The 16,175-nt window shown below is 44.4% G+C and overlaps 1 protein-coding gene and 1 pseudogene across 2 annotated transcripts in view; one reads left to right on the plus strand and one right to left on the minus strand.

The window, feature by feature from the left end:
* Window positions 1–16,175, plus strand: part of LOC147441905 (uncharacterized) — a 190,710-nt gene that overhangs the window by 14,660 nt on the left and 159,875 nt on the right. For both annotated transcript variants that reach the window (XM_086528304.1, XM_086528303.1), the window contains one exon: window positions 12,575–12,689. In XM_086528304.1, coding sequence (XP_086384430.1) covers window positions 12,575–12,689 — 115 coding nt within the window. The remainder of the gene's footprint in view (window positions 1–12,574; window positions 12,690–16,175) is intronic.
* LOC147441906 (large ribosomal subunit protein uL29z pseudogene) lies at window positions 9,981–10,621 on the minus strand (annotated as a pseudogene).

The following is a 16,175-nucleotide window of genomic DNA, read 5'->3' on the forward strand; positions in this document are numbered from 1 at the left end:
TACACTAGCAGCTTTTTGCAGCTCTCAAGGCTAGCTTTTGGAATTAGTGCTTTTGAACTGATTGCTTTTGGGGCTTTGCTTTTGGGCATCCCTTATAAGTTTATAAGAGCCCTTGGGCCTCTCACTATGCAGAGCATCTGGACGTAGAGTATGAGAGCAAAGGACCCTCGGGAGTTGTACCTTGATGTGAACAATATTAAAGAAATACTGAAAGGGCGCTAGTCTTTGGGGCGAGTGCTTCTGGGAGTAGAACTTTGTCATGCCGTGTCGAATCTCTCTCTCTCTCTCTCTCTCTCTCTCTCTCTCTCTCTCTCTCTCTATTAAAGTACACTGATTTTGAAGTTTCTGTTCGTGTGTTGCTATTGATTTCTCGCTTGGAGTGTCCAAGCCTGTAACAGTTTATCCATAATTTGTCGGCGAGGAACGAATCCATACTGAGCGGCATGTATACCGGAAAACAAATGATCTTTAATGCATGTAGCAATCATTTTCGACATTTATTTGTAGATGACCAACGTAAGCGTGATGGGATGCCAATGAGAAAAGGATTCACAGAGTGCTTGCTTAGGCAACAATTTCACTAGGCCTTCTTTCCACGATTGCGGCAAAGATTGTGTAGTCCATGCATGATTCATCATGAAAAGTAGAGGCTGTTTTAGGGACTCCCAAAAGCGAAGGAAAAACTCAATTGTAAGACCATCCCATCTAGGAGATTTCCAATGACCAATATGTAACAAACTGCTACGCAGTTCATCTTCAGTGAAGTCAGCCTCAAGTGTATCTGCAACATCCGCAGTCAATATAGGATGTACATATGACAACAAGAATTCCTTGGCTTGCAATACCTCCTGCAAGGGAGCCTCAGGAGTTGCAAAAACCCGTCCACTATGGAATTTGATAACTAAACTTTATTGATAGTCCATTGTCCACAATCATCCTTAACTCTTTTAATGGCCGTAGATTGCCGCGAATGATGAACAACCTTTATCCATGAGAGCATATTGTTGCAATCCGACTTTCCATTTTTCTAGTTTCTCCTTGTTATTATGCATTAAAGAGACTTTAGCAGCACATAAAGTCTCTTGCTCGGAAACAATAAACAATCTAGAATCCGCAAAATTTTCGAACTCTTGAGAGGTGGCCTTATCTGCTTGCACCTGGCCTCTTCGCTGTTGCATGTACCATGTACCATAATCCTGTATGACTGCCTGGATACGCATAACAAAACGATACCAAGCCACATCCACATCGATAAACATATGAGACACAAGAGGAGGAATCACCGCTCCAACCAGACTTTGGAAGGCTTGATGCGATAGATATGCAATAATCGCTTGTAGGGAAGAGGAGAATCATCAGGAGTTGCATAAAAATAAACCAGCAGCAAAAGAGGGAAATGATAGAATAGGGTAAAGGAACGGTCAACCCGCATATTACATGCAAATATATCATATTGATGAGTACCCAATAAATACCAGCAATCCAATTGTGCTTGATACCTTGAGTGCACATCGTGAGTAAATGTATAACCCCTCTTTGTAGAGCAAGTAAGGGTCCACAATTCCAAAATACCTACATCACTAACTATATTATTCCAAGAAGAACGCTGAGAGCTTAACATACATGAACGACCAAATGTATCGTCAGTGTTTGCAAGTGCAGTATTAAAATCTCCACATTAGAATGCCTACGATCGCTAGGAATATTTGGCCAAATCTTGCCAAAGATGTTTTCTTTGGGCCGAAGAAGTATAAGTATATATACCAACAAATTCCAAAATGTTTCCCTGGACAAGACATTGTACAACCATCCACCACCCCTTAGGGTCATTGTGGGCCAAGACCGGCTGCAACTCATGTCGCACCATCATTAAAACACCTGAATAAGTACTAGTGCTAGCATAAGCAATCCAAAATCCCGCAAATTACAAAGATTGACCAACGAACTCATGCTGATTATGCTCTGTAATACCACATTATCTGCTTTATATGTATGTACATAATGCCAGATAAGGTCATGGTTGCACAACTTGCACACATTATATGTGAAACATTTGACAGGAGAATGGATCTATATAATATTTACATGGGAACCATAGGAAGAAAACATCAAGAAGTAGTGTCTCCTAGCACATCTGCATCCATGCCAACAGTTAGCAAAGAAGAATCCACATGCATTCCTTGCAAAGAAGGGTGAGGCATAAGTGACGACTCAGATGTGGAACTAAGCAAAGCATCTTTGTAAGAGTGAACCACTCTATCCCACACTTCAGCCAGCGTTTTGTGATCATGAGAGGCAGATGCAGAGTGCCCACCACTTTTCCCATCTGAAGTAGCACATAATTTCTTGATGTAGGTGGAAAACGAGGTTTAGACGCCTTCTTTGGAGTTTGCCAACCATCATTGGAATCAACCAGTTTGGCTTTGCCTTTGGTGTGAGTCTTCTCGCTAGACTGTACATTGGCCAGAAGCTTATTTTTGTCTTTATTTTGTTGTGGTTGCATGTTTTCATTAAGATCCCGTATCTTTGTCTTCATAGACGCAGAAGAGGGAGGAACAACAACAGGTGGCGGTTTCAACAAAGGCTCTGGGCATTTAGATTGCATATGTCCAAATTTACCACAATGAAAACATGCACCTGCAAATTTTTCCTATTTGCCTACCACAGGATCAACAGAATTGACCATGATTCTAGTAGGTGTAGGTTCATCTGTATCCCAAAGCACATAGAACCGACTAGAATTGGTATACAAGTTGGGGGGACATATCACTTTGCCTAATTGAACAGCCAAAAGAGGGGGGTATGTCACAAACTGATGACATGGCATGTCCATGGGGATGACGACGTGGCATGACGGTACGGATAGTGACATGGCTGACTGTACGGACGCCCCTGAGTTTGCGCTGACATGCTGACGTGGCAGCCTGTACAGATTTCCGCAAATTGTGTTGGTGCTTTTTGCTGGAAGATTTTGGGAATCAGTTTATTTTTGGAACTCATTGCTTTTGAGTTTAATGCTTTTGGGGCTCTGCTTTTAGCAACTTGTAATTTTATAAGTGACCCAAGGGGGCTCACTTCTCAAAGCATCTGGACGCAGAGTCTGAGAGCGAGCACCTGCGGAAAGTTGTACTTTGCTCAAAGATTAATATAAAAAGAAATACCGAAAGGGGCGCCAGTCTTTGGGGCCAATTCCTCTGGGCACGGAACTCTGCCGAGCCCTATCGACTCTCTCTCTCTCTCTCTCTCCATTAAAGTTTAATGATTATGAAGTTTCTGTTCGTGTGTTGCTATTGATTTCTCGCTTGGAGTGTCCAAGCCGGTTACAGTGGTGTCAGAGCATCTGGACGCAGAGTCTAAGAGCGAGCACCTGCGGGAATGTTGTACTTTGCTCAAAGGTTAATATGAAAAGAAATACCGAAAGGGTGCGCTAGTCCTTGGGGCCAATACCTCTGGGCACGGAACTCTGCCGCGGGCTGTGTCGACTCTCTCTCTCTCTCTCTCTCTCTCTCTCTCTGTGCATTAAAGTTCAGTGATTATGAAGTTTCTGTTCATGTGTTGCTATTGATTTTGACCAGTACACGAGGGACTTGGACACTGCTTTTGCCAAGGTCCGTGAGGCTTTAGAGAAATCTCAAGAACGACATAAGAAGGCAGCAGATCGACATCGTCGAGACTTGAAATTAGAGGAAGACGATTGGGTGCTCTTACGTTTTGAGAAGGCACGCTAAGGAAACGAAAGGGAAAGGAGCGGCTTTTTTTTTCCAAAGCTTAGCATGAGGTATTATGGCTCTTTCTAGATTAAAGAAAAGATAAATGATGTCTCCTTTCGACTCAAGCTGCCCAATACTTGGAAGATTCACAATGCATTCCATGTGAGTCTCTTGAAACCTTTTAAAGGTGAGGTGCCAGTTGATGGGGAGCTTGATGAGCAACTCGAAGTGGAAGAGAGTGAGGAGATACTCGTTCCTGAACAGATTTTGGCACACAAGAAAAGAAAGATGAAAGGTAAAGTGATTCGGCGGTTCTTGGTTAAATTCAAGAACTATTCGGCATTAGATGCAAAGTGGATGGAGGAGGAGGACCTAGCAGATACTCAGATTTTGGAACTTTACCTTGAAGCATTCGGTCTAGCATCGTCTACTCCGATAGAACACCGAACTCAGCAAGGTTGAATCTGGGGCAGCCGGCTTGCACAAGAGGGGAGTCACTCCGCTCCTTTGTCAACAGATTACCTCGATTGAATATGGACACTGATGTCCCCTTTGGGTTTCAGGGATAGTGATGGGTTGACAATATTCTGCTGAATGACTTTATGAAACGGAATTCCCGAAATTGAACATGATTGATTTGTACTGTCACATTTGACTTGTTTTGAGTGCAGGAATTGAAAGACGAAATGATTGCAACATTGCGGTCTCATAAATGTCCATGGGGAACACAACAATACGGACAGTGACATGGCTGACAGTGCTGACGTGGCAGCCTGTACAGATTTCTGATATTTGCGCTTGACAGTGCTGACATGACAGCCAATACAGATTTTCGCAAATTGCGTTGGTGCTTTTTGCTGGTAGATTTTGAGAATCAGTTGTTTTTGGAACTCGTTGATTTTGAGTTTAATGCTTTTGGGGCTCTGCTTTTAGCAACCCTTGTAATTTTATAAGTGACCCAAGGGGGCTCACCTCTCAGAGCATCTGGACGCAGAGTCTGAGAGCGAGCATCCACGGGAATTTGTACTTTGCTCAAAGATTAATACAAAAAGAAATACCGAAAGGGGCGCCAGTCTTTGGGGCCAATACCTTAGGGCACGGAACTCTGTTCGACTGTGTCAACTCTCTCTCTCTCTCTCTCTCTCTCTCTCTCTCTCTCTCTCTCCATTAAAGTTCAGTGATTATGAAGTTTCTATTCGTGTATTGCTATTGATTTCTCGCTTGGAGTGTCCAAGCCGGTTACAGAAAGTGCTTCCATATGCATGATAATCCCACTATTTCCACCCAAACTAGACACCTATGGCGCATCAAACTCTGGTAATCTTTAGTAAGTGCCCACGGCATTGTCATTTACATATTAAAAAACAAAGGTGACATTTCCAACAATTGCGAGCATCCATGTCTAAAAACAAGACCTCATAAAAGCCTCGTGCACCAAAATATACCCCTCTAAAAGCTTGTCGCTTAAGCAAAAAATCAACCGATTGACCTACATCTTGTGCAGAAAGCATTCTGCTTGGAAGAAACAAGATAACAACATTCAAAGCATGTTGAGCTACCGGACCCAGAAGTTCTTGAACCGGAATGACCACTTCAATGGTAGGTTCATGGCCTTCCCAAGCATTCTGGACATCCGCAAAATCCTCAAACAGACATTCTTTGATGATATTTGCCGCATTCATTGAGGTGAAATCTACCTGTTTCCGGCGTTTGTATATTGCTTCTTATGGTAATAAGATGAACAATCCACTATCACACCCTAATCGAAGAAAAGGAGGAAAAAAAACCCTAGGAATATCTACAAGAAGAGAAACACAGCACAGACTACCGCAGGGCTTACACGCATACTTTTTTTTGTAAATCTGTCACACCCTCAGACACACATACACACTTTTTTTTTGTAAATCGATTTGATTAATTTACTAGTGGGAAACCTCAAAGCGAGGAAAACCCACCGAAAGGATCATATACAAGGGGAAGAACACATAACTGCTTAGCTGTACAGTGTAGCTAGAAACATTCATAGGAAAGTTGATGTATCTGTGCGGTGATATCACCAACTTCGAAAGCAAACCGTAACGATTGTCTAAGCTAAATCTTGAAGAGTGGGAATGGGTCTGCATTAGTACGATGGAACATCCAAGCATTACGCTGACGCCACAAGGTCCAATAAGCCCAGTATTTGACCCACATAAAGAAAACCGCGAAACGCTGTAATGTCGGTGAGAAAATTCCAAATGCCCAGAATCTTTTATGGAAGACAATCCCTGGAAAACAAAGCCGCATACAAGCTGATACACGGCGAAGGAAATCTCTAGTAACGCAGCAATCCCACAACAAGTGGCAGGCATTCTCTTCTGCCGATGAGCACCAGACACAAGAAGAAGGCGAATATGAAGTGCCCTAAGAAAAGTTGCGACTAGGAGCATTCCAAGCAAACATCGCCAAAGAAATAGTCGCTCCTTCAAAGGAAAATGGATTTTCCATAAGACAGAGAGAATCCGAAGACGTTAATATATCATTTCATCATTCTCTCTCTCTCTCTCTCTCTTTTTGGCTGCTCTGTTCTCTAGTATCTTCTCTTGCATGTGCACTATCTGTGCTAGGGTGTGATCATCCCCTAGGAAAATCCCTTCCTTCTTTAATGTTGAAAACTCCTTTTTAGCCTCCAAGGTAGGAAAGCATTTAATAAGCGCTCTTTCCTTGGAGTTACCTGTCATAAAAACTAATATCTAATTCTCCCAAATGATTTTCTCATGTTAAACTGACCATTTAATATGGGGAAGTACCAGGGGAGTAAAAGCTAGAATATTGGTAGGGCTGCCAGACCGGCCTATGCAAGGATCCAAAGGGGGGGCAGTCTGCAAAAGAGCAATGTGCATCACTGGAGCTTAAAAGACCTAAGGTTCAGCTCCATTAAGACTTCCATAGGCTAAGGTTCCAAAACTTTAATTGAAAAGTACAAATAGTCAAAGCTGGGAAAATTGAATGGTAGAGAGAAGACTCAAAAGTTTTCCCATATCCCTATCAAGGAGGGGGCGAGCCCTAAGAGTAGGGAATGAGAGAGAAACACAGACACACACACTCCCAAGCTCTCCCCAAAGGGAAGAATGGACACATGGCAGGCTCCTAGGCCAGTTCTGAGTTGCCCCCAATCTCCCCTCAAAATCCTATTGGATGTCCATAGAGGTGGACCAATGAGAATTAGGCTAGAGTAAAACTAGTCTAATCCATTTAAAAATGCTTGATAAAAGAACGAATAGAAATTAAGCTCCCTAGAAGACTATTGGACAGTCTACCAAGGAGTCCAATTAGCATCCAGCAGCCCAATGGCTTGCCTTATAAAAACGATTGGTGTTTGCATCCAGCTTAGGAGGGCAAATGACTTTGCCCAACTGGGCAGCCAACAAGGGAAGAAAATGACGCCAAGTGTGCGGAAAGTCGACCACCTCAACCCAGACAGGACACTTGCGACGAATCACGCTTTGATAGTCCTTAGTGACAGCCCAGGGCAGTACATGAGTCATCTGCATATTGAAGAAAAGAGGAGACAAGCAAAGCATCCCGAGCATCCATGTCGGCCAACAAGACTTCATAAAAGCCTTGCGCGCCAAAGTAAACTCCTCGGACCGCTTGCCGTTTGAGAAGGAAAGCAACCCATTGGCCTACATCCTGAGGCGTAGGCATTCTGTCCGGGAAAAAAAGGATCACTGTGTTAAGCACATACTGAGCAACAGGATACATAAGCTCATGAACAAGAATGTGCACTTCCAAGACGGGAGCTGATCCTTCCCAAGCTTGACGCGCATCCTCGAAGTCCTCATGCAAACATTCTTTGATAAGGCTTAAAGCATCCATATCGGTTCTTTCCGTGGCTTTCCGACGCTTGTATATACACTGATCAATCGAATCCATGTGATGCTCACCCACACACACACACTCTTTTTTTGGTGTTTTGATTTTTGACTGCACACAGACACACACAAAGGCTGGCTGTACACAAACCCTACTACACACACACACACACACACACACGCCCCTGGACACAACCACACGCTCGCACCGTCTGGTTACCCAACTCGCTGATGCATTGTGACTGGAGCACCAATAGGAGCCGCGAGAAGTCAAATAAAAACGCTAGCCTTGGACGAGAGTGGTACAGCACACTGCAGGCAGCTTGCGCATGCAATTGATTACTGCGTGCAAGGGAGGCTGCTGCAGAGAGTAGCGCAGGGCGTGTTGAACGTCCAGCTCGCAGAGCTGAGGGCGTGCAGGAACCGAGAGCGCGCAGGGATTGCAGTTTGCACAGAGCTCCCACCGACTCCTTACACGCCCACACACACACACTCACACACAGAGCTGTAGGCTGCCCAAACCTGCTGATGAGGCAAAACAGCAGACACGCAGTGTAGAAAGTCGCGCACACCGCTCCTCACGCAGAACTGGTCTTCGCGCAAGGCGATTAATCGCGTAGGCTATCTTCGCATAGGGCTACTGGCCGCGCAGGCTATCTTCGCGCAGGGTTACAGGTTCGCGCAGGGCACCCAACCACCCACTCACTTAACACAGTCACACACCACCGAGCACACACACACACACACTCTTTTTTCTTTTGTAAATCTGCTTTGATTACTTTACAAGTGGGAAACCTCAATGCAAGGAAAACCCACGAAAAGAAAAGGATACAAAGACCTGAGCACTATGAGGCTTCGAAAGCTAGAAACAGTCAAAGTAAATCCTATAGGCATCAAGAGTGATGTCTCCAACGTCATGAGCAAAATGTAGTGCTTGAACAAGAAATGATTTGAAATAGCGAAGGGGTCAACATAAGTGCCTTGGAACATTGAGGAGTTCCTATGGTGCTAGATAGCCCACAGAGTCCAAAATCTGACCCAGGTGAAGAACACCGCAAACTGAGAATGCGACGACTGAAGCACCCCAAAAAGCCAAAAGCGTCTGTGAAAAGAGCCGGAAGGAAAACGCAGCCGAAGAGTAGTCGACACTTGCCGAATAAAGGCTCTGGAGTGGCGACAACGCCATAGTAAGCGTGGCACGGTCTCCTCAGCTTCAAGGCATTGGGGGTAGTGGGAAGGCGCAATATGCCGACCATGTAACACTGCCAACAGGAAGAGCTCCCACCAAGCAGCGCCACAAGAAAACCCGTTCTTTCAAAGGTAGATGACTCTGCCAAATACGAGACCTTGTGTTTTGCCACCACAAGGATGACTCGGAGAACAACCACAGCTGATTACCATGATGAAGAATCCATACATCAGACTGAAGGATAGCATATACACTACCAGTTGAGATGCAATCCAATCTAGCAGTAGCTCGATTCCAATTAGAGAAGCGAGAGTCCACATCCAAAGGAGGAATAGGTGAGTGATCAGCAAGCATCCTTTGAATTTCCCGCTAGAGAGAAGAATAGTGAGGACCCAACGGAAAGCAGGACACTGCATCAGCGAACGAAAGAACTTCACCCGAGACATCAAACACCTGATGCACCTCACAGATTCCTTTTTGGGCAAGAAAATATGCTTGGCGAGGTGACCGTTGAACCAAAGTCGAAGCGAAGGCCCAGCTCCAATGCAGACTCTCCAAACGAAGAGAGTTACCCACAACAGATGGTCGACCATTCCAAGCCAAATGCGAAGTGACAACTTTCCAATCAACAATGAGAGAAAAAGTAAAGGGACATCCAGGAATGTGTCCTTCAAGCTTCCCAAAAACAACATCCCAATAAGTCGGCTCCACCAAAACTGGCAACAACATAGCTTTCCGAGCCAAAAGATGATGTCACAAGTCCAAAATATTTAACCCTCCAAGCCGCTTGGGAGAACACAACTTGTCCATAGAGAGAAGCCGAAGACCCTTCTTGGTAGACGAGGTCTGCCAAAAATGCTCTAAAATACTGGACATGAGGGACTGCAAGCGCAACCGAGCCGGACTAACAAAGGCAAGTAAAACTGCACATAAGCCAGAAGGATGCATTGGACAATCCTGAGACGTACATGAAGTGGCCACGTGAATAGTTTCCAATAATTCAACTTGGAATGTAGACGTTGGAGCACCCAATCCAGTTTTTGCATAGCCGATACATTCCAACCCAATGGATAACCCAAATGGCGAACCAAAACATGTGGAGGAACAATCTCCCCAGGCCACAATATCTTATGCCAGTCACACTCCTTCAGAGGCAATAGCTTGGATTTACAAAAGTTAACTTTGAGGCCCGCTACAGCACACACACACTTTTTTTTATATAGATAAACCACTGTTAAATAACTGATGCCATAATCTGGCCACAGAGCCACATACAAAGGACAAGACATGCTCAATACCCTTTCGAGTCAGAATCTTTGCATCACACAGCAGAAAGAACCAAGAAAGTCAAATGGAACACCATCCAAGACATGAAAGACCCAATGTTGAAATAAGCCTAAATAAGCTGTCTGTATTACAAAACCCTAGCCATTCTCTCTTGGCTAGTATCAAAAACAATCTTCCACACAAAATAACACCTCATGAAGCCTTTAGAGCATATTTTCGCTTTGGGAAATAGGTCTGTTTCTTCTTCTGCTTCAATGTCTTCAAACCAGCCTGATGTTTGGTTAGCCGCCGCCGAATGGCACGGGTCTTCTTGGGGCACAGGTCCAATGGCAACCGCTTGTTCTTGTAGGTAGTGCGAAGAGCTGCCATTTGATTTTGTGAAAGTGCTGTCAACACTTGTGCTACTGACAGCCTGACTACCTTGATTTTGAATAGCTTGTTGGGTGCTCCTCCAGTCACCTTGGATACTCTCAGCAGAGCAAGCTCTGCTTTTAGGTCCTTGAGCTGAGTCTGCAGCCCCCCCTTGCTCTTGGCTCGCAACTCATGCACCTTGATCTTGGTCATTTCTGCAAAAACCGCGAGCTGCAAAGGTCTGCTATCGACGAAGGCAAGATTTCATAAGAGTGCAGCGCGCGCGCACCCCCCCTCCCCCCCCCCAGAAGATGAGAGTTTTAACTTGTAGGAAACTATCCCAAGAGACCTTAAAGATCTAGCCGACGAGGAGTTGAACTCAAGACTTGTTATTCAAGTGGGAAATAGCATAACCAATCTACCACACTTGAGAGAGAGAGAGAGAGAGAGAGAGAGAGAGAGAGAGAGAGAGAGAGAGAGAGAGTCGACACTGCACGGCAAAGTTCCACGCCCAGAAGCACATGCCCCAAAGAGTGGCACCCCTTTCAATGTTTCTTCATTATTGCTCACAACAAAGTACAACTCCCGAGGGTCCTTTGCTCTCAGACTCTGCGTCCATATGCTCTGCAGAGTGAGAGGTCGAAGGGCTCTTTTAAACTTACAAGGAATGGCCAAAAGCAGAGCCCCAAAAGCATCAGGTTCAAAAGCACTTCTTCCGAAAAGCATCTGCTCTCAAAAGCTAGTGCTAGAAACTGCAAAAAGCAGCCAGCGAAAATTGCAAAAATCCGTACAGCCTGCCACGTGGCACCAACAACACAAAACGCGAAAATCTGTACGGCCTGCCACGTTAGCATGTCAGCACGATTTACAAAAATCGCTCCTAGAGTCCAAGTTTCTATCCTTTAGCTTTTTGGGCCCCATGGCTGGTGCTTCATAAATTCTTTCAAATGGTCATTTCGGTCTCTCTTGTCCAATCGGCCATTTCTCTTTCAGTTGGGCATGTTACTTCATTGCTTTGTGACAGATATGATTCTGACACTTTGTGCTATTCTCTTTAACTCGATAGTCTTGGGAGCCTGTACGCCCTAATCTAAGGCCAACACTCTTGACTAAGGAACCTCTGTTTCTTGATCTGAATCTAGAGGGACTACGCTCTTGGAACTGGAAAACTAAGCCCAGGCTGAGGGTGGCAACCCTTTGGACTAACTTAACTCTGATTGCAAAGTCCCCTCAATAAGAGGCCTTTGCATTTGTTCCTAAATCTAAGTTAGAAAGGCTTTTTATGAGGGAACACCTATTTCTTGCTGTGAATCTTGAGAGCCGACGACATTCGGCTTTGAGGGACTGCCTTATCTGATGGACTATACTGCTGAAAATAGAGCAATTAAAGCTAATGATCACTATTTCAATGTAATTTGCTTGTATGAATTAAGCTCTAATAGGTAGAGAAGGTAGAGAGGAGCAAGGAGATCCTCTTGTGTGAAAAATTGTGAACCGTTTAGGTGGGAGTAGGTGAGGTAAAAAGAGGCACTTTTGACGAGTGATAGTTGCACGACCACTTGCTTTTTCACCATTCACATTTTCATTTTAGCAAAAGTCTCTAGCATGGTAAAATGTACTTTTAGGGCTTGAATTTGGGGGGATTTCCCTTCAACACATCACTATTACTCTTGCTCAAACCACCACTTGTCATGTCCGCAATGTGAATGACTGCTACATATTACGCCCACATGCAGCTGACATCCCAACATTATCTGTGTGACCATTGTATCTTGATACTTATTGTTGTTGAAATTCCTGATACATGCTTACCATTGACATAGACTCAGTCATTACTTAATGATTTGAAGCAACTCTTGTACTTGGATAGCACGAACAACCTCTAAAGACCTAAAAGTAAAAGGAATGAGAAACGCGTGCCAACAGGAGGAAAATATTCAGAGACACAATTCAATCATTTTGTAGTAAATATAAGGAAAAATAGCAGTTCTTTATGCAGTGGTACTTTATCAACAGAAAGAGCAAGATCTGTCTTGCTTTTACCCTTCTTATTTAGGAGGCCTGTCTAAGATTCAGAGAGTGGATTGATTAATCAAATCTTTTTCCAAAGTAGTGCAAATAATAGGAAGAGGGTTTTATAGACAGGAATTAATTGTTAACGCCAGGTTTTTGTATGCAACCAGGAAATATGGGCCTGTTAAAACTGGTGATAAAGAAATGGCAGTGACAAATAGAGAGTCGATCAAGAGGGAAGCTTTCACGGACTTCTTTGAGGCAGTTGAAACTCATAATGAACCAGTGAGGAATTCCTTACTTCGTCATCTCAAGATATTCATTCCAAAAGTTTACTAATATCTGAGCACCAGCTAAGTGTATCGCATGTTATTAGCTTTTGTTCATATGTAGCTCATTGCATTACATGTCAGCAATTGTTTCTCGAAGTCAGGGAATGCATGAAATCTATGTGTTGCATGTTCTTAGAGGTGGAAAATTACAAGGGCTTGAAGAATATTATTTGCTATCGATGAGAGTGTTAGTTAAGTATAGCAGATAGCCTAAAAGTTCCTTCTCTCAGTAAGTGCTCAGCTTTGCAGAAGGATTGAGGGTAAAAGCTGCAGAGCCACTTCTGGGCAGAGCACTTGCTTAGGTCAGTGGCTCACTGTCACAAAGTGATGACATGGCATAACCAATTGGAAGAGAAATGGCAAAAAAGACAAGAGAAATTGAACCAACCAACTTGAAGAACTTATGAAGCACCGGCCGTGGGGCCCAAAACCCTTAAAGGCAGAAGCTTGGACTCTGGGAGAGATTTTTATAAATCGCGTTGACATACTGACGTGGCAGGCTATACGGATTTCTGCATTTTACGTTGCTGGTGCCACGTGGTAGGCTGTATGGATTTCCGCGATTTACGCTGGGCTGATGATGTGGCAACTTTAGTGCTAGCTTTTGGGATCAGATATGCTTTTGGATTAAAGTGCTTTTGATTTGGTGCTTTTGGGCATTCCTTATAAGAATAAAGGAGGCCCAAGGGCTCTTACTCTGCAGAGCATCTGGACGTAGAGTTTGAGAGCAGAGGACCCTCAGGAGTTGTACCTTGATGTGATCAATAATAAAGAAATACCAAAAAGGGTGCCAGTCTTTGGGGCCAGTGCTTTTGGGTGTGGAACTCCGCCATGCCGTCTCTCTCTCTCTCTCTCTCTCTCTCTCTCTCTCTCTCTCATTATTAAAGTTCATTGATTTTGAAGTTTTTGTTCGTGTATTGCTATTGATTTCTCGCTTGGAGTGTCCAAGCATGCTACAGTGGTATCAGAGCTCAAAAAGATTCTTCTTCTACGGAGGATGCGATCCCTTCTGCAACACATATAGATTCTCGAGGAGAATCTGACAGAGCAAACAAGATTATGTTTGTGAAAAAATCTTCGTGTCCCGACCCCGGGCTTATTAGCCACTTCCACCTTTCGTCCATCATGCATCGGGCGTGCTCCCGTCTTCATTGCTCTCTCTTAAGAGGCATAAGCCATAAAGAATGTCACAAACTGCTGACGTGTCAAAGCCCTGAAGAATGGAGCCAACTTGCAGATCCCGGCCGAGGGGTCTAAACCCTAAGAAGAACAAGCAACAGCAAAAGAAGAAGTCCTACCAACTTATGGGACCCCGTTTGATGGGGCCCAAGTGACATAAAGGCATATAAATAAAGCAAGACCCACACACACACACACAAGGATTTGCGTTGGACTGATGACGTGGCAATTGTACAGAAAAACCGGGTTTTTGCGTTGACATGATGACGTGGGAGACTGTACAGATTTCCGCATTTTGTATTGACTGCTGACGTGGCAGTTGTACAGATTTTCGTAATTTATGCTGACAGCTTTTGGGCATTGCTTTTGGACCAGATGCTTTTGAGTTTGAAGGCTTTCATGTAAACTACTTTTGGGCCTAGGGCTTTTAAATATGAGGCCATGGGCTCATTCTCTGGCATGCTTCTTGAAGAAGGTGCAGAGTTTGGAGTACTGGCTTGTACTGTGTTGATGCAATGTAAAGAAATACCGAAAGGGGCGCTAAGGTTTGGGGCCAATACTCTCTGGGTTGGAAGTCCGCCATTCCGTGCTGCGTGTCGTCTCTCTTTTAGTTCAGTTGTTATTGAATTTCTAAAAGTCTGTTCAGTCTGTTCTTTTCTATTGGCACGTGGTGCCCGTCTTGTGACAATGGCATCAGAGCATCAGGCGTGTGCTTTTTAGAAAGCATACCGGTCCTACAAAAGAGCAAACAAAGCAAACCAGAGACTACTGGAATTTTATTTGAAGTATATTCGGGTCTCGATCTTGGACTTATTAGCCACTCCCACCCTTTATACATGGCGTGCTCCTGTCTCTCCCACTCATGTCTTACAGGGCATAAGCCAAAAAGATCACTTGCAAGAGAAGGATCCAAGATTTGTTTCGAGTCACCGCTTTTCTCAAAAGCAGTGCCATGCAGATGTTGATGTCTATAGCTACCAAGACGCACACTCCAAGGATTTGGCAAGCTTTTCAAGAAATTTTTTTGCCCGAAGTTATATGGTTTCTGACATCTTCCTTCGGAGTGCAACTTCTGGTAGAGTGGGATATCCTGAAATGCTTGCCATGGAAACCCTAGCAGATTATAACTTGAAATTTCTCGACATCTCTTAGTAGGTGTCTCTTAGGAGCTGATGACCTTGGAGGTCCAATGTGATTGCTATGGCTTGGGACTACCAACGTCGCCAGAGGAACACTGTCGGTCCAAGAGTTGATGGACCATGGTGTGGTTAGCTATGACCTTATGGAAGGAACCTAAGCCTCATTTTTTTTGGTGCAGGTTTCAGGATGGAAAGTCGGTCAACTTTTCGAACTCGGCCGATGTCGAGATTGCTTTTTAAGTTTGAGTTCTGTTTGAGAACTTGTTTGATGATCCTGTTTGGAATTTGTTTTGAACTTGTCTTGGTGCCGATTTGAATTGTTTGACTCTGGTTTTAATACTGGTTTCAATGATTGGTGATTTTACTCCCGGGTGGAGTACTGAGAAATGATGTTTGAGAATGCTTGTTCATACTCATGGTCCGGACCCTTGTGGTTATTAGCGAGGGGAGTATTGAAATGTTTGAAAAGTGTTGTTTTTACTCATGGCCTAGATTTACGGGGGGAGACTGTTGTTGTTACTCATGGCCCAGACTTGGATGGCTATTTGCGGGGGGAGTATTAAGAAGTCTGAGCAATGGTTACTCTCAGCACCTCCAAACGACGAAGGCTGCGGTCTAGGGGGGTGTTTGGTTGTAAAAGGCCTCTATATCTCATGGCCCGGACCTTTTTAGGTTATTTGCGGGAGAAGTGATGAGAAGGCGTTGAGCAGCTCATGGCCCGGATTGGGATGGTTATTTGCGGGGGGAGTGTTCATCGGCAACTTTTTTTTTTTTTAATAGAAAAAGATCCTTCTATTAGTTAATGAAAAATGCCCATAGGGCTACATCCACCTCTGCAAGAGAGGGCTACAACAAGCATGGTGGGGAGACTCTCCCAATGAAAAAACAGCATATGTACAATGGGGCTAAATCAAGAGATGGGAGGAGGGAAAAGCCACACAGGTGGACAGTAGTGCCATCTGAGCACCCCCTGGACCATGGAGTAGAACGGCCCAGGGCGCCAGAGTCGAAGGAAAGCCTCGCGGCGCTCCCGCATGCGGTCGGAGCTGCCCTGTAGTCCCTCAAGCTGTCCTCTGAGAGTATGGATCAACTCTAGCCAAAAGTCACAAACAGTCTCTGCT

Source organism: Adiantum capillus-veneris, chromosome 14, assembly GCF_014529385.1.
Source record: "Adiantum capillus-veneris isolate H3 chromosome 14, ASM1452938v2, whole genome shotgun sequence".
NCBI lineage: Eukaryota > Viridiplantae > Streptophyta > Polypodiopsida > Polypodiales > Pteridaceae > Adiantum > Adiantum capillus-veneris.